This window comes from Pavona decussata, unplaced genomic scaffold (genome assembly GCF_977016875.1).
Source record: "Pavona decussata unplaced genomic scaffold, jaPavDecu1.1 SCAFFOLD_300, whole genome shotgun sequence".
NCBI classification, from domain to species: Eukaryota; Metazoa; Cnidaria; class Anthozoa; order Scleractinia; family Agariciidae; genus Pavona; species Pavona decussata.
The window spans coordinates 302,700-327,040 of record NW_028145697.1 but is presented as its reverse complement, the minus strand read 5'-3'; the positions used below and the strand labels follow the sequence as shown (position 1 = coordinate 327,040).

General features: G+C 37.7%; 2 protein-coding genes across 4 annotated transcripts in view; both read right to left on the bottom strand.

The window, feature by feature from the left end:
• The window catches only part of LOC146454473 (uncharacterized), a 50,709-nt gene extending 39,904 nt beyond the window's left edge, over positions 1 to 10,805 (bottom strand). For all 3 annotated transcript variants that reach the window (XM_085095226.1, XM_085095227.1, XM_085095228.1), the window contains exons 1-11: positions 10,632 to 10,805; positions 9,314 to 9,607; positions 7,957 to 8,241; positions 7,039 to 7,225; positions 6,458 to 6,648; positions 5,991 to 6,290; positions 4,695 to 4,991; positions 4,052 to 4,202; positions 3,202 to 3,392; positions 1,922 to 2,230; positions 704 to 997 (exon numbers count right to left, since the gene is read on the bottom strand). In XM_085095226.1, the coding sequence (XP_084951352.1) occupies positions 704 to 997; positions 1,922 to 2,230; positions 3,202 to 3,392; positions 4,052 to 4,202; positions 4,695 to 4,991; positions 5,991 to 6,290; positions 6,458 to 6,648; positions 7,039 to 7,225; positions 7,957 to 8,241; positions 9,314 to 9,607; positions 10,632 to 10,749 (2,617 nt within the window). In that variant the 5' untranslated portion in view covers positions 10,750 to 10,805. The remainder of the gene's footprint in view (positions 1 to 703; positions 998 to 1,921; positions 2,231 to 3,201; positions 3,393 to 4,051; positions 4,203 to 4,694; positions 4,992 to 5,990; positions 6,291 to 6,457; positions 6,649 to 7,038; positions 7,226 to 7,956; positions 8,242 to 9,313; positions 9,608 to 10,631) is intronic.
• A 489-nt stretch (positions 10,806 to 11,294) lies between these two features.
• LOC146454472 (galectin-3-binding protein-like) lies at positions 11,295 to 20,262 on the bottom strand. The gene is made up of 4 exons (XM_085095362.1): positions 20,187 to 20,262; positions 15,207 to 15,242; positions 12,863 to 13,183; positions 11,295 to 11,458 (listed from the first exon to the last, which is right to left on the bottom strand). The coding sequence occupies exons 1-4, from the start codon at positions 20,239 to 20,241 to the stop codon at positions 11,295 to 11,297; spliced, it is 576 nt and encodes a 191-aa protein (XP_084951488.1). The 5' UTR covers positions 20,242 to 20,262.
• Positions 20,263 to 24,341: the final 4,079 nt, after the last annotated feature.

The following is a 24,341-nucleotide window of genomic DNA, read 5'->3' as shown; positions in this document are numbered from 1 at the left end:
GGCAGACCCAGATGGCTATGTACAACGGTGGCCGAGGAGTTTGAGAGGTTGGGACATCAATTGAATTCGGAGATCCGGACTACAATTCCTGCGCAGTGTTCACACGTCCAACTAATCCTTACCCACTTATCCATCCTTTCTTTCATCGATCCATCAGTTCATCCACCTATCCACTCATCTATCCATCGATGGAATCAATTACTATGAAAAATTAATTTTTTCAGCCATTACAGTTATTAGACCCAGTTCGTAGTTCATGGCGAAAGTCGATCCTTGGTGCAGTCCGGGTAAGGCGCTGGTCTTTTAACTTTTTATGACATATAAATAGAAAGAAAGGACCCCCGCAGTTATTTACCTTACTTTTAAAAGCAGTTGCGAAGTGAAAGCCTGAATGAAAATTCGGGTTTGAACGGGATTCGAACCTTCTGCGATGTCGGGCAGTGCTCTACCAATTAAACTATCAAAAAAATTATTTTCCCAGCAGCATGCTTAAATTGCTTAAATAAGTGCGAGAATCTAATTCTTCTATTTAATCTTCCACAAGCCAGCAGCTCAAATATATGTTTCATATATATCTGCATTAATTGAGTCACCCTCCACGGGTATATTACGAACTCACCATATAACCAGCTGCCGGTTGACCTAATAGCTAAGTTAATGGAGCACGGTACTACACTTTCGATAAAGTAACATCTACACTTACATGTCGCTGAAAAGATCCTGTACGTTCCACGTCCTTTCCTTGTAAATCCAGCTGTGGCTATAGTGTATGTTGATCCCCCTTTGAGGTTTCTCAAGGTTATTCTCGTTGTATTTGGACTAACCACCATCGTCCTGCTATTATTATAGTTAAGTTGATCCATTGCAATGTATGTAACTGTATAACCCAGTAATCTGCCTTGTGCATCGTTTGGACTAATAGGACTCAGCCGAAAACTGATAGTGAGCTCATATACGTTAGTAAACCAGTCGTACAAATAAGGACCCCTTCTAGGCACTTTGGAGAAAATTAATCCAATATTAATATATGGTTGGTATAACTTTATACGTAGTTTTCGTAATGATATCCTCTCACAGGCGTACCGGCAGGGTAGCAACAGTGGTGTTTCATTTTATTTCCTGGCTTACTACTCAAGCTATCTAAAGGAAAATCAATGGCTTTTCCAACAGGAAGCGAGCTGCTTCCAGCGGCTTGTTCTTTGCTGATAAATGTAAAGAAATGTCCTCGAATACGACTCTTTAAATCTGTTAACTTTTCTTCGTTCAATCTAACTATACCTACACCCTACACCGAATGTGTGTAGGGGGAGGGGGGAGGAGGGGGGGTTGAGTGTCAGATCCTGTCCACGCCAACTCCGAACGTCCATAAAATTTAAATTATTTTTGCAAAAAAAAAAAAAAAAAAAAAAATCAAACTAGTTGCCTTTTTCACAAACCTTTATGGGAACAATTTGATGTGGTAGGTCATTTAAATTGGTGTTACCATTGAAAACAATTTTTTTAACAGATAGATTTATTTTAAGATGGAATATTCCCCTTTTAAATAAAGAAAGATTGCCCGTCATTGTCATTGCCATAGCCTAAAACTCTTGGAGTGAAAGACTGGTGTAGATAGCATAAAAATGCAATCATTTTCACCAGGAAAAAAGTCGACTTTAATAGGACATTTTCACTATGGTGTCATTTTACTACAACGACCAGAATCCTTCTGGTTTTACTTTTCTCGTGCTAATTAGAGCTATTGTTCTTTGCTCTCCACTGGGATTACAAAATTTGCGTTTGAAAAGGAAAACGAATTGAATTCTGGTAGTTCAGAGTAAAATGACGCCATCATGAAAATGGCCTATTTGTTTTAAATGAAACATATAATTAGATCCTACAACTGTTACGTTACGACAGAAATCAAAAACACAAAACTTACCTCCTTCGTCTGTTTCGACAGAAATTTGCTTACTCTTGTAGACCTCACCGTAGAAATCTACTAAATAAACAATTATCACGTGCTTACTGAATACTGGCAAGTTGGTCAGACTCGCTGACGTCAGTGATGAGTCCACTGTTCGAAAGATTCTTTTGTTGTAGTCGTAATAGTTTACAGGTCTTGTCTGATTCCCGGACAAAATAAAGAAATTGGCTTGCAAGCGTCCTGGAAAGTTTCTCCAATCTACAACTAAACTCGTCTCGCTGGTGTTGAAAGCACGAATATTCCAGGGAGTAGATGGAGGACGAGCTAAAAAAGAAATAATAAAAAACAACGGCTGAGACTATTGTAAATTGAAAGAGCTGAGCAAACTGCCTTGCATGGCATCGCGAGGTCACAAGAGATAAACAGCTCCGCTGTTTCCTCAAGTGTGCAGTTGAGTTTTCCTGAGAGTTTCGCCTCGCAAGGCTAAACTCAAATACAAAAAAACAACAGATATTTTCTTCATGGCCTCGCGAGGCGAAAAGCTTTAATACGAAAACTCAGCCGCATACGTGATGAAACAGCCAAGCTAATCACCTCGCGGGGTAGTTTTCTTAGCTCTTTTCTCAAGTGTGCGGCAGGCTTTAGCACAGGCGGTCCAAGCTCAAGCTGTGAGTTGTGGTGATCATATTGCGTAATAGCGGTCACGGCGCAAATTTAAGAGTTTGTATGGGAATATTTACGATCCGGTTTAGGAGGCAAAAATTCCGAAAATTTCTCAATAAAAATGACATACCTTGTGTATACGGTGTACTGTTTGTTGTTTCTCTGTCTCCTTTTGCTGATTTGAGGTCATCTTAGGAGTGTGCGCTGAAATGACCTCAAATCAGCAAAAGTATAAAAAGCTTCCTTTATTTCATCAGCAGGTTTACATTAAATTTATAAATACATTAAATGTATGAATGCAGAGAAATGCAACTGTTTTTACTAAAAACACTGGACCGCGGGTAGCGAAAGCTAATCGAGGCGGGCAGAGTAAGACAAGAAGAAGATATAAATAAGGGGGTAGAAAATACTAAGAGAATGGAATGATTACTCTATTTAGTAGCCTGTGTAATGAGACGTTCTCCGATCTGGGCGCCCGTTTTTATCCTCGTTGCATGAGAAAGGTTAGCCAAAAACCATGTTAATGCATTGCAAAGGGTTGTAAACACTCAACATAAGTTCGTATAAAGAAATCAAAACGTTAAAATTAATGTGAAACGTCCTGATAAGCCAATCGTGTAAAGCTACCATACCTGATTGAAGGCTTCTCCTTATGATAGCGTATGTAACCATAAAACGGCTGTATCCACTGTACAAGTTTACATGGAGAGTAATGAAGTTTCCTGCCCCAAAATGTCCTTCCACCAAGACTTGCCGATTCCCAGAGTATCCTTTCCGACTAAAGATCTCAGATCCATTGCTTGAATAAATCTTCAAAAAGTCGCTATAAAAGCCAACAAATTGAAATATTGAAATGTTTTCCAGATGATAAAAATAAGCAGCAATAGAAAAGAGACAGTCGTGTACATTAAAAACTGTTTCATATTCTTTGATTTAAATGGGTGCTTTTATGTGTTATTTTGGTCACTTGTCAAGGGCTACAGTGACATATAGCGTGCTTGGGTAACATTTGGAGATTGCGTGACAAAATTCAGCCTTCCCTTGCGAAAGGAAGAAGAAAGGAAAACATTTGTCAGGAATTTGTTGTTGATTGGACGATTTCTTCCGCAATCTTTTTTTTCCGAAGTGAGCCGTTCTTTCTCAGCCTTCTTAGTGAAAGCTGCGAGAGGGGACTCGAAAGGCTGCTTCTGTGCATAGGACAAATATGCTAAAGTAAGTCTTACTGCGTTTTCTGAGAAAAGAGAACAGGGTATAGTCGATTTAGCATAGATGAATCCAATCTTTATGGGATGGATAAGTTTACGTTTACTCCAGGCGTATTACTTCTCACGGGGAAAACAATGAATTTTAATTTCCTTCTTGGATTTAGGAAAAATAAAAGTCCAGAAATACTACTTGCTTCTTGTCGATGCTTAGTCGGGGAAGATAAGCTTTTGATGTGGATCTCCTCTTGAAAAATTTTCAGTAGCCAATCACGCTTACCTGTAATAATTAAGGTAGACTTCTATGGAAAGAAGGCCCACTGCATTACTGATACCAGCACTACCTATCGTCCAGTTACATTGCAGCTCACTGTAATCCGTTTTATTGAAACTGATACTTCCAAAAGACTGATTGACAGTAGTACCGCATCCTAAGTAGAAATGAAACGAAGCGAAATTAACTCAGTTTCTTTCACTGTTCGCTTGTTTTGAAACACATTTTTCCCTAATTTACAATGACTATAATAACCCTAAAGAAACGATATTCATTTTGGCAATAAGACCACCGTGCTGTTTACTCTTTACCCTCAATGTTTCACTACAACGTGACTACAGCTCGTTAATAGTAAAATATTGAACATTGCTTCGATACCTTTACTAAGCTAAAGACCTAGGGTGAGTTGCATAAAATTTAACGTCGGGCGTTACTGCTTACGCCAGGCGTTCAGCCCAGTCACAGTCAGTATTTTAACGTCTGACGATACCATTTATGCCTGCCGTTAAGTTTTATGCAACTCGTCCCTGGGGCCTTTCAGTTTGTACTTGTAACATGTTCCTTTGTGGAAACCCCTTTATTCGATCAGTGGTAACTAATAAGTCGTCATGAGCTACACATTGCCCTGGCGCTATTTTTTAGTACTCACCAGCTGTAATTATAACCCATGGCGACCGAGGTCCCTGACCCGCTGACGTATAGGCTGCGACCGCTATTTGGTATCTTCTGCCTTCATTTAGGCCACTTAAAACTGTCTGATTTACATTTGGGTCGGTGATGTTAATGATGGTTTCACTGTACCAGTAATATCTGTTTTCACTGTAATAAACTCTGTAGCCTTGTATCTGACCATTGGAGAACTGTTTCTTAACTGGATCCCACAGTACAATTATTCTCCCTTCATTTAAGCTTCTTACGCGTACATTGGATGGTGCAGCAGTGGGAGCTAAAAAAAGACATTGTTATTGTTAGTTTTTTTTCCAGTTGTTTTTCGTGTCACTTTCTCGTGCTAGTGCTCCTGCTCGCGCTATACAGCTACTATCAACAGTCACTGAACAAAAGCCTATCTAATGGAAGAAATAATCTGAAAAAAAATACCTCAAGTAATGAAATAATAATATTAACCCTGGAATTACATAATAATCATTTAAAGTAAATACAACAAGAGGGAAATTTGATCGTGTGAACACTTTCACTGAAACGTGTAGAAGACACTCTCAAGAATTTGCAGGTTATTTCAAAAGAAAAACAATTTAAATTTTCTTTAAATACGATAATGTATAGCACGTGGTTATTAGACAAGAAAGTTCTCCAATGGAGAGTTCTTCAGTAAACCGTTTGTTGTGGTTAGTTGCTTGGACACAACAAAATGGTCAAAGATAAACGGTCAACGGGCCGAAAATAAATACCAACACACATCTAACGACTATCTGTATGTGGCTTAGTTAACATTGTCGTATATCAATTTTGATACAAACAAATGAATTTGGAAGCTTAAATTTTTCATTTTTTTGTTTTTCATCAATTCGAGAATGACTTTCAATCAGGAAGTTCAAGTTTTTAACAGAGGCCTGACTAGGCCATTCTCATCTTCAGCGTAGCATTAACTGACAAACAGCATTGTGTCCTTTTCAACGTCCTTTACCAATAAATGTTGGCTTAGTTTTCAGCATAAACCCTGTTAAACAAATCAACATTCGATGGTGATATTGTTGTGGTGATGTATGAATTTTGAGGCATAGTCAACAACTAATTCCCACGGCTGAATGCGTCCAAATTTGCATCTCACGCCCATAAAGGTGTGAGATGAAGGGAGTGCTTGCCCTTTTATAACCGAACTTCCTGTTTAAGGTACAATTAATGATTTTAGTTGTCAGGGTGAATTTGAACAACCCAAACCATTAAAAATTACCAACCAAATTCCTAGTTTCTAGACCGGTCTTACCTCCTTCTCCAGTGAGCACTTCTATGATTTCAGTGGAATAAGTGTCGTTTCCGATGTTCCCTGTAAATGCAAGTACCTGAAATTTATACCTCCGGTATGGCTTTAACAGTCTTCTTACGAGATAGGATCGATCGTACAAAGAGTTCACTTGAAACAGAACAGATTTGTTCTTATTTTCCTCGGTGAACATTACCATAAAATGGCTAATGGATACATTGAGAGGAAAATCTGTCCACTCCACTTGTACTGATGATGAAGTAGTGTTGCCAAATGATAGCCTCCATGATGATTGATGAATGACTGTAAAATAAAATAAATAAAAAAAAAATTAAATTTAAAAAGAACGAAACGCGAGACGAGAAGATAATTGGGCCAAAAGATCGGAACAATAATTAAAATTGGCAATAAATTAGTATATATATACATATTTAATTTTTTTTTTTCTTTTCAGACAGTTTTTGGGTTACCTGTGAAAGGGTCTTGAAGTCCAACATACGACGCTGAGAAACCGCTCGAGGAACTGTATCTTCGAGATCGGAATGCCATGTTTGCTTGTTCGCCATGAATAATAAGAGAAAAGGGACCTATATAACCGCAAATGGTGTCATTATCGCCATGGGAGATTTCTCCTGCCTCCACACTGAGAAAGTCCCTTGTCCTGCAATGAACAAACGAAAGTCACAAAAAAGCGCTGAAAGTTTCACACCACAAAAAAAGGAATGATTTTGAAAGCAAAAAACCAATTTTAATAAGTGTCATGGATATACTTTGTTTGACCCAGGTAAACTGACAGTCACCAGAACAGATGATCATGACGTAGAAAAAGGAACGGATGCGCTAGTCAGTAACAGAGGCACACTCGGGAAAAAATCCAAGTTTTCCCAACAGGAGCCGGACGTATAATCTTCCGATTACGCTAGGTTAATGTTAATGTTAAGGTTAGGTTAATGGCCTAGCTCCCATGAGCTAGCAGTAGGAGACTACTCGAACTTATATACCACGGATTAATGAGAGCTTGCTATATTGAAAATTATTGCAAGATACAAACCAGCAGTGCGGTGTAGAGGACTCTAAGTAGAAGGTGTGGAATTTTATCCATATTGCTTTAACGCTGTTTGAGTTAACTTGTGGTTCGATTGTCCATCGGCAGTCTTGCTCTCCACCATAGGAGCATGGGTAATTGGGACTGTGCAGGGTGCCGTGGCTCTCTGTCAGTGCCCTATGACCTTCACAAACTAAAAAAGAAAACGAATGTTTGTCTTATAATGGCCTGTGCGTTGATGCATCACGATGGTGTCTGCGCACGCTCTTTGAATTTAATACTACCTTGGATACAACGAACTTAAAAAGTGGAATATTCTTGAAGAAAAGAAGGAAATTGACCTTAGATCCTTCTACGTGTTTAGCTCAACTTGGTGTTCTTTCATTCTGTTAGATTACTGTTTGATCAATTTCAGTGCAATTTTCTGATATGTTAAGGCAGTTAACTAATCCAAGATGGCCGCCGTTTGGCAAACATAATGTAATTACCACTTCATATCATGTCCTCATTTTCCGTTGGGAACTTAAAGAAAACATATTTGAACGTATTATCAATCTTCTAGGTATCATAGACATAGCATTGATAATGTCAGAGTCATAAAGGGAGGAAATTTCGCCTTCTTCACTCCCCCCAGGCCTCAGAAGTTGAATGGGTTATTCACGTGCTTTCATTTATTTCTTTATTTATTTTTAGTCGACGTCTTTATAGATGATCACGCAGCATTTCATCTCTCGGCTTACATCGGAAAACATCTCAGTAATGCTTCATGTGTCACCTTTTCACCTCGAAACAACACGTTGAAAGCTAAGCGAGTTCTAAAAGCCATTTTCCCTGCAGTACCTAATAAGGCAAGAACGTTTATCCTGGACATTTAAGAAATTGTAAGAATCACCATATAAACAGTAGACCGTGACGTCCACTTACCAGTGTAGACGTAAATATTATTATATGGTCCTCTTCCCGTCGAAGTAAACCCAGCAACAAAGATTTTGTACTGCTTCCCTGGTTGGAGGCCAGTTATAATGTAGCTTCTGTTTGCTGAATTGACGCTAACCCTTTGGGAAACATTTCCTCGGCAATATTCTTGATACCAAATAGTATAACCAAGAAGTTTGCCGTTGTGATATTGCTTTGGAATCGGATATATCGAAATGTTAATGCTGTGAGCTCCAAGAACTTTGTAAGAAACGTAAGGCCGTGAACTTGGAACTAGAAAAAATGATTTAAGATAGGAAAAAAGGCTTAGTACATGAAATAAATCAACTCAAAAGCCTTAAGTTAAGGTTATTGTGATATTAGTTGGGTAAAAGCCCTAACAGGAACAATGATAATGCGGTAGAATAAAAATCAAAAATGAAATCAACCTGAAATACGTACCGAATAGGGAATAGGAAAATGACTGATAACGAAAAAACAGAAGTGCATTAACATATGAAATAAACCATTTCAATCTAGAGCTTTGAAGTGTCGGTTTTAAATGCTCTTTGGTATATATTAGAGTTCTGTATGGAAACACAGGAAAAGCTTGCAAGACCAATTCGCAGTGTAAAACCACGAAGAAAGAAGAGAGAAATTGTCGAAAACAAGAGAAAGGAAGCAAGATATATTAAAAAAAAAAACAAACAAACAAACAAACAAACAGAGAGCAGGATCGTTCAGTGCTGTGTGGATTGGATTTGCATATGCTATGTGACGAGCCATGGGCGTTAAAGGGAACCTCTACTCCGAAAACAAATGGACGGTAAATTGTTGAAAATAGTGTCTAAATTCTAAATTTTAGTTTTATACGAAGTAGAAATACATTCAATTGTGCCTGAAATTAGATATATTTGTCTCCTATTTTCGCTTTTAAGTTTCCCGGCGACGCCATTTTAGATTTTATGATGTCATTAAGGTTGCCGGTGTCGCTACGCAGCAATTCTTTTGTGTGAAACAATAGAGCTACCGTATTAAGTCATGAAATCTAAGATGGCGGCGCCCAGGGAGTTTAAAAGCCAAAATAGAGGACAATCATATCTAATTTTAAGCATACATGAATGTTATTTCTACTTCTTGAACTAAAATTTAGAATTTAAGCGCTATTTCCAACAGAATACTGAGAGATTCTCTTTACAGGTGTCAAGTACTGTTAGCAAAGGAAAGGTCACTCAGGACAAATTGTGGATATAACGAAAAAAGGATTGTTAAAAAAAGCCGATAAACAATTGCAAATAGTTCATATGGAGGAGGCGGTGACGCCGAATTTCACTCATCAAGTCTGTCCTCAGCTTCAAATACTCACCCCCTTCCGTGGTCGAAAGTGAGACTTCTAAACTCTTGTATGGCTGACCTAGGACATCAATAGCAACCGCAAAGACTCGATAGTCACTGGACGCGTTTAGCCCTTCTATGAATGCAGATGTAACATTTGGGAAAAGAACGTCTCCTGCTACCTTATCACCACGGGTATTTTCCACTATGGCGAGATAAGCCTGAACCTGTTTTCCCAAAACATTGGATAGTTTTGGCCACTGAAGAGTGATAGTTGATGCTGAAGAATTCACCACAGAGGCATTCCATCCATCCACGAACGCTGCTGCGAACGATAAAAAAGAGAAATACAAAAGTGAAGATAAATGCTTTGATCTTTGCTTTTTTTTTATCAATCTGCGTATAAATTAAGCACAATCCTTTAAAATGTCAGTGCCCAATTAGCACTGCCATTCTAGTTCCATTATTACCCTTACTTACACGATTGTATTAGACAGATGACAGATACTTGATCACAGGTTCATTTAGAAAACGATTTCCCTTCTTCAAACTCAAATCAATATACCAATGGAAAACACAGCCTGAACAAGGATATCGTTTCCCTTCCAAACTGCCGGTATATGATGACAAATAATAATAACTTTATTTATCCTGATAAAAGACCGTTCAGTTAAACCCACAGTTGGGCACACAGTAATTGGCGCTAGCTGTTGTGGTCTCCCTGCCTTAACCCAGTACTCGTTTATCTTCTGTTTCACGTTGTTATGCTCTGTTTATAGTTTTAATTTTGAAGGCGAAGTCTCATAAAATAAATAAAAAAAAAAAATACAACAAAGGTTGATAGACTGGTATTAATCGGTAACCAGCACATTAGAAATATATAAAAATATTTACATGAAATACAGCGATAAAAAATAGTTAGAGAAATATAACAAAATGAGCTCTAATCTCTTTTCGTATAAGATTGGCCCTATCCATGTACATCAAGTAAATGTTCTGACTTTAAGCTGTGCAAATGTTCTTAGCTCACGTAACTCTCTTGGTATTTTGTTCCAGGCACTCGCAGCCGAGAACTCAGATGAAGTCTGGCCACATTTGGTCTTAACTAGAAGTAGATCTTAAAATGTCGGATCTCTAAGAGATCGACAATGTCTTTGTGATCGTTTTACTAATTAGCCTGTCAATAACTACACATAGAATACGCCCAGACATGATGAACCCTCAAGGCAATAGTAAATATTACCTGTAACCAAGGATGTCACGTTGAATAGAAGTAAGATAGATCAATCAAGTATACATGTAATTTCGGATTATTAAAACACCGTTGAATGACGTATAAGACTTCTTACCTGAGTCAATACTGCCATTTAGGATGGCGTAACGAAAGGTAAAAAGATCCTGGGCTCGTGTTGATGAAAACCTGACAGTAATGTTCAGGGATGAAGTGTATATGAAATGCATATCCATCCGTGAGCAGTAACAACGTTGCAAAATTATTTGGCCACCATTCCAAGCGATTAGACAGAAACTAAAAACAAAAATTAAAATCAAAATACGGAACGGCAAGGCATGTCATAATAAGTATGCACATAAAATTCGATGTATACTCGCACGTATATATGAATATGTTGAACAAGCAGATCAAGTGATGGGTTATATACCTTTTCAAGGTTTCTCAAGTGTTCTTCTACAGTTTTGATATACTAAACTCACAAAAAAGACCTTCATCTAATTCCTTATTCTTGAAAGCTTCTGAGACTGGGACTTCTCAAGCATGTCGTTTTAAACTCCTTCTAACCTGGATCATTCTCCCTAATTTTTGTTAGCCCTCAAAAGTTATAAATTGACCTCACATACACAAAAAAGAGCCAAGCGAAGGTACCTGCTCTAGCCTGGCTGGAATCTGTCAGGAACTACAACTTTTGAGCTATTAAAATACAAAGCAATACACGGACTAACTACGTGTGCCCTTTCATTATAAATTAGAACGATACGCAATGAACTATAACGCCTTACCTACAACTAGTGTCCTTTATTGGATCCATGGCAAGAACCACGTGATTCCCATTTGGTTTATTAATGTCTCCTATGCTCCACTGACACTGAGTTTCAGTGACCCTTTGACCTCTTCTGAAGGAGAGCTGTCGAAACGGTTCCGTCTGCAGACCTCCACATTCTGAGTAAAGAAAGATATTCTTCCGTTAGCGTCCTCTAACATTGACTGAGGCGAGAGGGGCAAACAGAAACAGAGAGAGATGAAGCTGAAAATGGAATGCTTCTCAGTGCAGTACTGATGTTAAGATATGCTCTCCCAGTAGCCGTGCACAGGCGTGTTCAAAATGGAAGCGCACTGAGTTGAACAAAAAGCCTCTGTACGGTTTATCATCCTTTAATGTGCGGTTTTCTTCTCTCCACAAAAAAAAGAAAACAACATCTCTAAATTCTATTTCGAGTTGGCACGCATAAACACCTCTCGAAGAGCTCCTAGAGCTCTTAAGTGATTCGTGGGTAAATAAACTACATTAATTTACATTTTTTCCAGGTGATGAAGGCTATTACCAAATTTGATTAAAACATCTTCTATCATAAACTTGAAATGCCACCTGTCAGCTTGCTTCCCACGGCCAAACAATTAAGGATATGATTTAAACTTTTTCATCAAAAAGAATGCGTTCTCAGGATGATTTTTCTTCCATAGTATGTAGCAAGAAGTGGAGATTGCTTTCAAAAACAAACCCATTGAGTTTTTAAACGGGCAGTGTCACCCATTTTTAGTGTCACTAAGAATAGCCAAAAAACGTATTTTTTTCAATGGGATCGTTAAAATAATGGTTGAGTTTCGTTACGAAATGCCCGACTAGTGCACAGAAACTACCATTAACTATATGTTTGGCTGGCAGTGCAGATTGCTAGGATGGAAGTGGATTGCAACTTGAAAAAATTGGCCAGTTTTTTCAAGTCCGTCCTGTGTATTTTAGAGAAGTCGCTGAAAATCGATTATTGTTTGTTCTTCCTAAGAGAAAAACCTTAATATTTTCTTCCCGATGTTATTAGGGCAATTTCATGTTACAAAACACGTTCTTTGTCAAATATTTGATTAGTTTTGATCAAAATACAGCAAAATCTTTGTTACAGTGCCCCTTTAAACATTTAACCTCACGGTGGTCTTTAATCGAGTGTGGAAAAAAAATCAATTTCTTCAGTTCCATGTTTTGAAGTTAAGAAAAAGTCTAGGGGCTGGCTATGAAACCTTGCTCTGAAAACAATGGCGCTGTATATGAATTTATGTTGGAAGGACCGCAAGCATGCATAATCCCTTGTTTTAACGTTCACATTACAGTTGAATATCTTAACAGGAACGTTTCTATTGGTCAGTAGCTCCGACAAATTTCAAAATTTATTGTCGTCTGTTCACGGTCAAGGCCAAAAATCCTAACAAAAACATATAACAAAGAAGTGTTTCAGGGTTTATAACCATTGCCTTTTATTAACTCTGTTAAAACCGATCATTTATGTGCTACAAAAAATGTAATTAAACAGCTTCGAAGTATATTATTAAATCCATGGAGCTACTACTCACCAGCCAATACCAGAGGCCCGCAGGAGATCCCAATGTCTCTCGGATAGCACCAATGGTTGACGCCAGCCTTTGTGCAGTTGAGAACTGAAGATTCGTTTCCCAGACAGTTATATGGCTGGGTTAATGTGGATCCATTGCCTAAACCGAAAGGAATTTCATAGCTATACACTCGAGAAGGTGCAGGAAGACCAAGCTGACGACACACTACCCGAGCCTCATCGTAACCGAACCAGTAACCACAGATAGTCGACCAGGAGCCGTTGACGTATATTTCCACTCTTCCTTGATTTGATGCCCCACCGTTTACTAAACGGGCATCGCCTACAGAAAGAATACATAATGTCACAGGTCATCATCGTGATAAGAAAAAACGCCGTTTGCATTTTCTTTCAACACCCAATTTATATATGCGACTATAAATTTAAAATTTGTTTCTTAGTTGCAGATGTAAATTTTGTTTTTGAAAGTGATGCAAATGAGGTTTTCTGATCAAAAAAAATAATGTTGAGTAATACTTTTTTGGTTTCGATAATTGAAATTTCACAGAAACGTCACAGGTCACCCATAATCAATGTCTTTATCAAAAAAAATTGTGCATACAATTAAAAACCCTGGCATAAATGTAGCTACTTCGCTGCTGGTCATCAAGTAGCCATTCGCCTTAGTGATACTATTTTAAGGGATATATTCTTTTCCAGGGAAGATAGAATGCTGTGTTTTTCGTCTCGCTTCATTAACGCACTTTCCCTTGCTACAGTTATGGACAGTCATTCGAGTATTGATCCCTATCGATTATTTCATCATAGTTTCTTATCTCTAATATTTTTTTAATAAGCTGTTGACCAAGCCAAGTCAAGTTCCAACTTGGCAACTGTTCACCTACCCTAATTAAGGTGGCAACTAACCACATGCAAACCAAATTGCGCAGAATCTTCCAAACCCAACGCTTTAGAAGTAAGAAACCTATACATTTTCTTTCTTTCTTTCTTTTCTTTTTATATGACAATATATGCAAGCAAACAGTCCCTGAAAGTTGTGGACTTAAGTAAATAGCTTTAACTGGATTAATGCTGCCCACACTTGTTGGAGACAGCGATAGCTCACATCGCTCACTTACCTGTTCGGATTTGCTAAGGATTAAACAGACCTAACGCGTTCCAAACTAAATTGTGGCATTACATTTTTGAAAAATTCAGAGCAATTACTAAGATTTAAGAGGAAAATCGCTTTTCTCCACGAGTAAAACTGCAATATCAGTCGGAATCATCAAATTGGACCAAGGAATCTGAGAAGTTTCAACGGAAAACAGTAAGAATTTGGCAAAAAAGCACATGTAAATTTTGCGCGGAATTTGAAAATTCCTCCTTTATACAAGAGAGAATTTTCTTTATTAACTCGGAATCTTAAAATCGTGCTAAAATCGAGAAGAAGGAATTCTTATTTTACTCGGAAGCCCAAATTTTCTACGCACAAATCAATGGTTCACTAAATCTCAATGGTTCACTAAATCTCTTTATTTAAGGTGACTCCATACAGCAATTTGACACACGGCGACTAGGTACTAAAACTGATGGCGAGAGCGCGCGCAGTTTTCCAACTGATACGTGAACTTTCATTACGCTGGCGCGCGAAACAAGGCCAGTTTTAGCCTGAAAAGTAAGGCTATTTTGACGAGTATTCCATGGTAAAGAAGAATTATACATGGACAACTGCAATAAATGGCAAAAGCGAAAATTGCAAAAATTGGCCAAACCTTAATGTAAAGAATTTTTATTGACATTACGTGGAGATACTATGGAGTTTCTTTCTTCTTTACACAAAAAAATAGCGAAATCCTACCTCACGAAATTCGGATAAACCTGCTTTGACACTAGCTAGAAGAGAAAGAATCAACAGATGTATCATCTGCTGGCTGCCATGGAAACGGGGTTTACCAGTTGTAGCGGCGTTTTTAGCAAAGCATAAGGACTAAGGTACTCGAAACTGTGTTTGAACCCAGAGATTTTTGCAGGGCTGAAAGAACCAGGGCCGGGTTGTTCGAAAGCCAATTAATGCTTATCTACGATAAAAAGGTTATGAAGGTTCCCATCTCGCTCTTTAAAAGTTATTTTAAAGCCTAATTTCAAGCTAAAGATAAAGAAAAGTCTCAGTCAAAACTGAGAGCCAAAAATCATTTTGAAGAATCTTTATTGATTAGTAATTTAACTCGGATCAAAGTTCATGTTAATCCAGGATTAGCTTAATCGGGCTTTGAGCAAATGGGCCCAGAACATCAAGCAAAATATATATCACTACCAGCGAAAACTGAAGAAATAATATAGAGCCACCTTAATTCAAGCCTTACCTTCATTTGGGTCAGCAAGCCCTGAAGCAACCGCTCCTGGAAAACAATGGAAACAAGTTGGTTAATACAACGAAAATTTCCTGTTATTATTTACCAGGGATATAAATACGATAGGTTCAGTGTTAACTTGGGCTTTTTTTTTATCAGTAAGCCCTTAACTGGCTTCATGTGTCAAGCAACTCCAGTCAGTAACGAATAACTTAACACAGTGCTGTAGATCATACATAACCACAACAGATATCTTCAAATTGGTCTTTTGCATGCTATGTTAAAACTTTCAGAATCCTGCAAAGCAGTTCATTGAAAATCTCAATAATCTATAATGCATGGTACACAAGTGACCTGCTGGCTATCACGCTGGGGTGATATCTAGATTTATTAAGCCCTTCTTAGTTAACCATCGGACGTACCGGGAGTGGGAGGGTTGATTGCCAACTAAAGCCAGCTAAATTTACGCCTGTACGCACGTAAAATTTACGCGACAGTGGAAATCCACCTTAAAGGGGAAGTATCATGGGGTTTTGATATCTTTTGTTAGAAATGATGAAATAAGACTTTCAATCAGCTGCCAAATAATTCTAGAATGACGAGAGGAAAAATATCAATTCAATTCTTGAAAGGAAAAACTCGCCATTTGTTCTAGCGCATTTTGGAAACAAAAATGCGAGAACTTGAAAAACATTCGCCTGATATTTTTCAAGTTTCAATCCATACTGGCCTACTCTGTGTCTGGCCAGAGGCACTAATCAACAGTTTTATTGCACTGGGGTGATAATTTATAACAAACGTGACAATTATTTCGTTGTTTCTGCTGGCAGACAAACATTTTTGGGTTTTGAAATGACAGCAAATTTGCGTGATACTTCCCCTTTAAGACTAAGGATATTTAGATCCTGGACTCCATGTCGACTCTGTCGGTGCTGGAACGCAAGTACTGTAGCACTCACCTTTAGTTACTTTTATCCGCCTAATTATAAGGGTGCAAAAAATTTAAGGCCAATTGTTGGGAAACCTAACAAAGACGCTAGGGTGCCTCAGATGGGCTAACATCCCATTCGAGGGAAAAAGTGATGCTTCTTAAGAGAAAATATATATGCTAAAAGAGGTAACGAAAAAAGTTCAATCAAGTATGGCGTAGACACATCAGATAAAACGCTTTTAAAAGGTTATGCTTGAAGGCGGAAAAAGCTTCAGCCGGCCACACAAAGAGGTTTTATTGCTATTCTAAAAGTCCACCTCGAAGTTCGTTTAAAGTTGAAATGTGACAATAACTTTTTTTCCAACTCGCGTTTGTCAGCTAGAAGTAGACTGTTATGAAAATTAAGAACTCGTGAGCAATGTCAACGAAGGATAAGCTTAAAAGGTACACTCGGAATTTACCCATTTTTGACTGATACGGACGTCACATCACAGAGTTAAAGCTATCATGAAGACAAGTAAATCAAGCATGAAAACCATCCAGCAACAAAACTTAATCCCCCGCAACAAACGTTCTGTCGAAATACCCAGTTTTGTTTTTGGGTTGACCTATATTGTTTAGTATTATGATTAATATTCGAATACTTCTCCTCCTTTACTAGATTAAGTTTGTTATTGAACCAGAATACTTGCAATCCAAGTTTTAAAAGTTTGCAATTTTTTAACTTCCTTGGAGGTCATTTTAAAACACTATACCCATAAAATCTTCATATGAATGTTTAAAACGTGCACGATTTGAGGAAGGAGTGTATGAGTTTGTCTGTTTGAAGGAGGGGGGGGGGGGGGGGAGTTGGTGGTATTAGTATGGTACTTTAAGATTCAAAACGCATAGGCGAGGATTGATTCGCACTCGATCGATTTCAGATAGCCAAATCATCGATTTTTGGGTGATTCTGACGACGATTTATTTCTTTGAATTTCCTTGATTAAGTTGAATGACGTCGTTATAAAGAGTGCCTTTGTGAAATGTTTGTTTGCGGTCATACTCGCTATCACGTTTTTGACCTTTTCTGGCATGTACCAGCCAATCAATGGTGAGCTTGTGACGGGAAAAAACCGCATCGTTCACTAATGTTTGATTATTTCCAAAGCGTGTTTTGGGGAAGAAATCGTGATTTAACTCAGCAGTTTAACTATTTGTTATCCTCTTTTCCCTCAGCGCAATTGATTTTCCATTGAAAATAGAAGCAAACTCCCCTTGAAATAAAATCATATGACGTAGTTACGAAGCAAAAGCTTTGCTCGGTAGTCTGTATGCTAAAGAACAAAAAATAAGCTGACTATGTATGAATTCTTAAATAATGAAATAAATTATATATTTTTAAAAGCTATTGAGAAGCGGCTCGAGCTAGGTTCTAATCGAGTAAAACAAGTTATTAATATGAAGAGGAGAAAACCAAATTGCTAGAGGCGGACAATTATCAATAAATGCAACTGGATATAAATTTACAATAATACATTACGAATTCTTGAATATCCCGAATAAAAGAAACAGCTAAATATGTATTAAATTTTATAACTTTGTCGAGATTTTTGTAACGCATAATGATTAGTTGTGACAATTGGTTATTTTTTTATGGAAATCCATGAATTGCAAAATAATGATGAATGGTTAAATATACCATTGTGACCACTTTTACAGAGTTTTAAAATGGCTTGAGAAGCACCTGGAACCTCCTTTTTTGGAACCTATATGTGCTCATCCAAACGAGTTGGAAGTATATTTAAAGTACCTAAGATTTCAAGGATGAAAGAATCTGGATGAATTTCTAAGTTCAATGGACCTCTTTCGAGGTTTTCAATCAGATACGCTATACAAATGAGTCACGGGCATTTATTACAACGGTATTCGGGCCACTGCCTATATGAAACTGATACAATCGATGAATGACGAATCGGGAGTCGAGATTTCGAATTCTTAGCCAAACGTTATTGAGGTTGTATTCTGGGGCAGAAGATTATTAATTCTAACAGTGTATCATACAAGCATGTTTATGGAAACCAAAGGGAAATCCGCCAACGAAAATCGTAACTTTTTATGGGCCAGACTAACTAGTAGAATATCAATCCCTATATCCAGTGGATCAAATGTATATATTAGTTGGAGCACATTTTATCGGCTGGATAGCGATTTATCCGCCATTACAGTTATTGATAAAAGGCTCGTATATTCAGCATCTTTTGAAATTCAAAACTCTTTCATATAATTCGAGCCTTCAGTAAAGGGATACAGTCTCCCCGTGTAGTTAATTATAAAGAGAGCCTTTGCCAGCTTCACGGCCCTTTCTTTGCTGATGAAATAATACAATGTATAAACCCGTTTATACATTAGCGCTTTAAGATAATGGGAGAATCAAGTCATAAACACCGTCGACTTGGACTTAGAAACTACTGAAACTATGTTAAGATTTGTCCTCGAGAGAGCAATACGTAAATCAGTGAGCAAATTCAAAGAAAACGTATCGATCAAACCGTAAATCGTGCATTCCCGCATTGACATTTGGTTCAGGACGCGACTGAGCTGATTATTTTTCCTGAGAAAGAATTATGCTTTGCAAACTATAAACCCATCCACTCGTTCACGATTTCACGAACACAACGCTCATTAATATGGATTACTGACCACAGTCGTGTGAATTAAGGGAAAAAAAAAACGGTCAAAATTACGTGAAGTTTGACTAGACAAGTAAAGGAGTAATGTTTACTCTACTTTACAGTAAGTGGACTAAAGAAAGGTGTATTAAACTCTTAGCCGACAGCTCAGCAAACAAACTCAAGAAACTTGCACGCACCCGGACAGCAATTGCTAATGACGCCGGAAAAATGAACATCGGTTCACTTAGCGTGTTGTTTCTTTCTACATGTTATAACTATTATCTATAAATAAGTTATTCCCTCGCTTACCTAGACACGAATAGCAAGTTATGAGCCAAAGACCCAATGGCCTGAACTTTTTCATCGCAACAGAGGATAAGGTTTGGAATTCGTGGCTACTAGATAATTGATTTGCTGTTACCACGCACTTTGTACTTCACGTTGGGTTATTTTATTGTATTTGCAAATTCCCTTTGTTCAATTAACCGCTACACTAGTGAAATACTGATAGCTGTCTATCTATCATTTTCAATAAAGTGCTTAGAGTGCAGAACATAATTTGAATATCTACTTCAACCGCGGGTTCCTAATGGCTTAAATCAGAATAAATTACGTTCATCGTAGCGGTAAAAACTTACCCTGCGAGCAGAGGCCCTTCGATCCTCCTAGTTATCTAGGAAGATCGAAGGGCCTCTGCTCGCAGGGTAGTAAAAATTTGGCTCGTGTCATTGTACTCCCAAGGCCTTAGTAAACCGGCCAGTCAGCGCTCATTAAAAAAAAAAACTTCTCACTGCTAAAAGATGTTATAAAATGTCGAAAAGTTATGCTAACTGCTTATCAATTTAAAAATACTACCACTAGAAACAAATACTTTGCCTTCTGTGTTTCACTCTCTTCACTCTTTCATATCTAAACTAGAGTACCATATCATGCAAACATAATACAATATAAAAGCAATAAATTTAGTTATTAATTAAACAATATTAAATAAGAGAGAAATCAAAGGAAGCATATCAAAGGAGTCATACATGTGCATTTAAATTGTAAAATTTGTGTCGCAGTTGAATGACCTCAAATATTAACCACAACTAAACTATACGTACAATAGACACGCACAAAAGTCAAGAATAATTCAAGTTGAAATCATCCGGCAACGTATTTAGCGAGAAAACAAAAAAACTCTGCTTGGATATGAATATTAAGACATTTTTTTTTTCAATTGTGATATCTCATCGCATAAAGTACAAGCGCTCTGCAAGTTTCAACTTGCAAGTTTGTAAGGTGGAGTCGCAAGATAATCATCCGTTAGTTTTAGTCTTTTCTTCCTGTTACGAGAACGTTTTTCATCCTATTCTATTGGGTTCTACATTCTACTTAGGTAATGAGAAAAGGACCTTCTTCCCATACCTTGAGAAAACCAGCAAATTAGAAGGAAAAGGCCTACCGGCTTGAGCTTTGCCATCACAGCAGAATAACAATTCAGAATAAAATTGTCTGTCACGTGATGACTGACATGCCCTTACCACGTATGATAATTACCTCCTTTTGCGTCATGTTCTTTTTTTTTTTTTTTTTTCATTGTTATTATTATTTTTTTATTTAAACAATATTTGAACACGACATTTGCTCTAAGGGCAACTAGGTGCTCATCGAGAGAGCTTACGTCGGATCAACTAATCCGCATAAAGACATGGCAGAGACGGACTAATTAACAGGGCTAACACGAGTACAATTAGTAAAAAAAAAAAAAAAAGAAAAGAAAACTATAAAGCAAAACTAAGAAAAACGAGATGAATGGGAAATAAATGACTACACTTGCTCAAATAAACGAACATTCGACTGAAATTGAAAATCCGGGGAACCAAACAGAAAAAAATCCAATCTTTTCCTTGTCCGAAGCCAGAAGCCATTTTTCTCACAGTAAGTGGGCAGCAGAGGTAAATAAAGCAATACGACGAGCAGCATACATTGGACAGTACACAAAATATTGCTTAACTTCTTCCATAGGCGCGTTGCAGTAGAGACAAGCCGGAGAAACAACACAATTTCTAATGGATGGCCTGAACCCTCTCTTTTGTGTTCATACCTTAAAAGATGAATTACGTACAGTGTAGCGATAAACGTTTGCGTGGTGTCAGTGATTCGTGCATTACAACAATTAGGCCACTCATCTTGGAATTTCATTTTGGGAAGTTTTAGAAAACAAGAAAACTAGTTCCAATCGAATGAGACTTGCAAATAACGCTTCAGTAACATGGTGACAAAAGAAACGTGGAACACAGCCAAAGGTGCTGGTGTCAAAGGTATGAGGCATGCCTCATTAACTGTACTGTGCTATCAACGTTTTCATTAAATAACCAGCCGTATTTTTTACCCTAAACACCATTTTCAACGGCGACTGATCCAATGTTGGTTCCCACGCTTAAACTGTATTAGAATAATAGATTTCTTCTCTTTAACAAAGATATTAATTTCGCGGTTGTTTGTTCCTTTAGGGTATTCAAATGACGTCTAAATTTGAGAGCATCAAAGACAAAGTTGCTCAGGCGACCATATCCATTGCTGTTCTTCATTCTCCCCATAATCATACCACCATTTTGTCACTGTTTAAAACTGATTATTAGTATTTATTTCTTTACACATTTCGGTGTTTTGTGTTTCTTGTTTGTTTACTTTTTTCAGCGAATCGATCAAACCGAAAGTCATGCATTTCTGCGTGTCCATCAGTGGTGCCTCAGTTGATTGATTTTTCCTCATACAAAGCAATGCCGAACAAGCTATATGCGCGCATCAATCACGTAGTCACGAACACATTACACAGACTACAGTCAACTCCCTTTATTGCGGACACTCTCGGGACCGCGATGCAACTGTATTAAAATAATAGATTTCTTCTCTTTAACAAAGAGATTAATTTCGCGGTTGTTTGTTACGTTAGGGTATTCAAATGACGTCTAAATTTGATAGCATCAAAAACAAAGTTGCTCAGGCGACCATGTCGATTGCTGTTCTTCATTTTCCCCAAAATCATACCACCATTTTGTAACTGTTTAAAACTGATTATTATTTTTATTTATTTATTTACATATTTCGGTGTTTTGTGTTTCTTATTTGTTTGTTTGTTTGCTTACTTTTTTCTGCGAATCGATCAAACCGAAAGTCATACATTTCTGCGTGTCCATCAGTGGTGCCTCAGTTGATTGATTTTTCCTCATACAAAGCAATGCCGAGCAAACTATATGCGCGCATCAACCACGTAGTCACGAACACATTAAACAAACTACATGCAGTCAACTCCCTTTATTGCGGACACCCTTGGGACCGCGAGGTAGTGTCCTTAATAGCGAGAGTCCGTAATAGCGAAAATCCATTTAAGTCAAACGTCTGTAATATATTTTTGCGGGGGATTTAGTTGTCTATTTTACCAGGTTGTCCGCAATAGCGACCTGTCCGGCACAAGGCTAGAGTCGGACTGTATATAATTGTCTTGCAACAGTCGTATCAATTCGGAGAAAGATGGTCGGAATTTAGGGACATCAAGGAGTAAGGTTTTCCCTACCCCACAGATTGGATCATGCAGCCAAGCAAAAAGCTCCACGGTTCAAAAAACTGGCTCATAAAAACTGCCCCTGTAAGCATGCTAATGAGGCTGGCTCAATAGACGTCAGTTTGTATAGTCTAATGTTCTTTCTTTATTTTACTACTATTACTATCAAGAAACTTTCCCTCGCTTACCTAGGAAAATAAAGAGCAAATTATGAGCCAAAGGTTCAATTTTCTGAACTTTGGCATCTTAGAAAATCATTTTCGAAAGTCGTGGTCATTAATTAAAAGATTGACTTGCTGTCACAACGCACGCTCTGCTTTTTGTTACGTCATCGTATTGTATTTATAAATAGACCCTCTGTTCTGCTATCCTGGTCAAATATATAATTACTATCTGTTTATCATTTTCAGAAAAGTGCTTAAACAGCAGAACCTATATTTTATACGTATATTGTTTCAGCTACAATGAACGTGAGTTGAATCGGTGAGTTGCTCTGAGTGTAGTAATTTTAGATAGAATTGATTTTGTAAAACTTATTGTCTCAAGTCGAGTGGCAAATTGATAAGTTCACTGTTTTTAAATCATAGCGTAGTGGAAGTTGCGTTAAGTGTTTAGAGCAGTTCAGAAAAGTATTTTTTTTCAAGTTCGCCGAAGAAACTCACGTTTTTAATTTAGCCGCGTCTTGCCTGTTGTAAACAACAAAATCTTGTCAAAGTTTCGCCCAGTTTTCTGATTCACCCGGGGTTTTTTTTCGGCTTATGTTTGCATATAATCTCAAAATCTATTGTTTCATTCAAGAATAAATGATTGGAAGCCGAAAACTGTGTAAAAATCCTGAAAAATGTTTATTATTTACGCCACCGTGCGATCGGCTGAAAATGGCGAGTTTGCCGGATTCTATTCAAATCTTCCCGCTCTTGCGAAAATCTACCTAAATTTTTCGTTCTCAATAATTGTATACTCCCTTTAAGCCATTATAAAGTTAGAGCATTAAGATAATTTAGGATTCCTTGTTTTCCACGATTACATGCTAATCCAAAAATGCACTGAAAATAAATCTTGCACCGGCCGGCTATGAAGAATTTTTTTCCGAGAAGAGCAGTTTCATGTCCTGTTTTGTTTTGTGGTTGTAGTTTTAACTTGAAGGTAAAGCCATATAATAAATCCTTTATTGACCAAGCTTGTTCGGTCAAGATGGCTGGATATTGGCCTCGTTCTTTTTTTGCGTTTATATGGACCTCGACTTCGTCTCGGTCCATAAAAACGCAAAAAAAGAACTTGGCCAATATCCAGCCATCTTGACCTCACGCTTGGTCAATAACGCATATGTATTACGGCAAAGTTATATTTCCCTTGGAAGTTCGCGTGAGGAGCATTTTACATATTAATCCAAAATGTAGAAAGGACTTGTGTAAAAGCTTAATATGTTAAAGTTCATAGTCTCCAGGTTTTCAAAGGTAAATTTACTGTTTTCCAACTGATGTCTGTGCTCACTGGCATATTAACCAAACAATTATCTCAAATCTGACGATTAAAACTTGACAAAACTGAGATTGGTATGTCACGATACCTAATACAAACTTGCATTTATAGCCGACTTACTGTTGTCTGTTTACATATTCCTTTGTAGTACAGTTGGATACCTTTATTCTAGTGTACGGTAAAAGTAAGTTATATATTTCTCGTAGCGAGAAGAAATCGATGTTTAAAACCAGGAGGACACTTGTCAGAGCTTCTTAGAAGATCAAGTATGCTAAGCATATTGGAAACACAGAGATGCGGTAGGATTTTAGAGAGCTGCAAATTGGCTTAAAGATATTATGATGAAATTACACCCTTAGCATCTTGAGGTCGCCAAGGGATGAGCTACCTTGACTTGTGATCTCAGAGATATAACTCACAAAAACTGAGCGTTTCATCTCAGTACACACCGACGCATTTCTAAGTCTTGACCCTTTCGATTTGATTGCCATCAAGTTGTTGAACAGAGGGAACCCTTGAAAATCTGTTTTGCT

Excerpts from the sequence above, each read along its gene's own strand:
- LOC146454472 (XM_085095362.1), bottom strand. The coding sequence starts at position 20,241 with ATGGCAAAGCTCAAGCCGGTAGGCCTTTTCCTTCTAATTTGCTGGTTT. Across the intron at positions 13,184-15,206 it reads GCTTGCTGACCCAAATGAAG|GCGATGCCCGTTTAGTAAAC; the intron begins GTAAGGCTTGAA and ends TTCTTTCTGTAG. Across the intron at positions 11,459-12,862 it reads CGGGCCTCTGGTATTGGCTG|AATGTGGAGGTCTGCAGACG; the intron begins GTGAGTAGTAGC and ends TTCTTTACTCAG.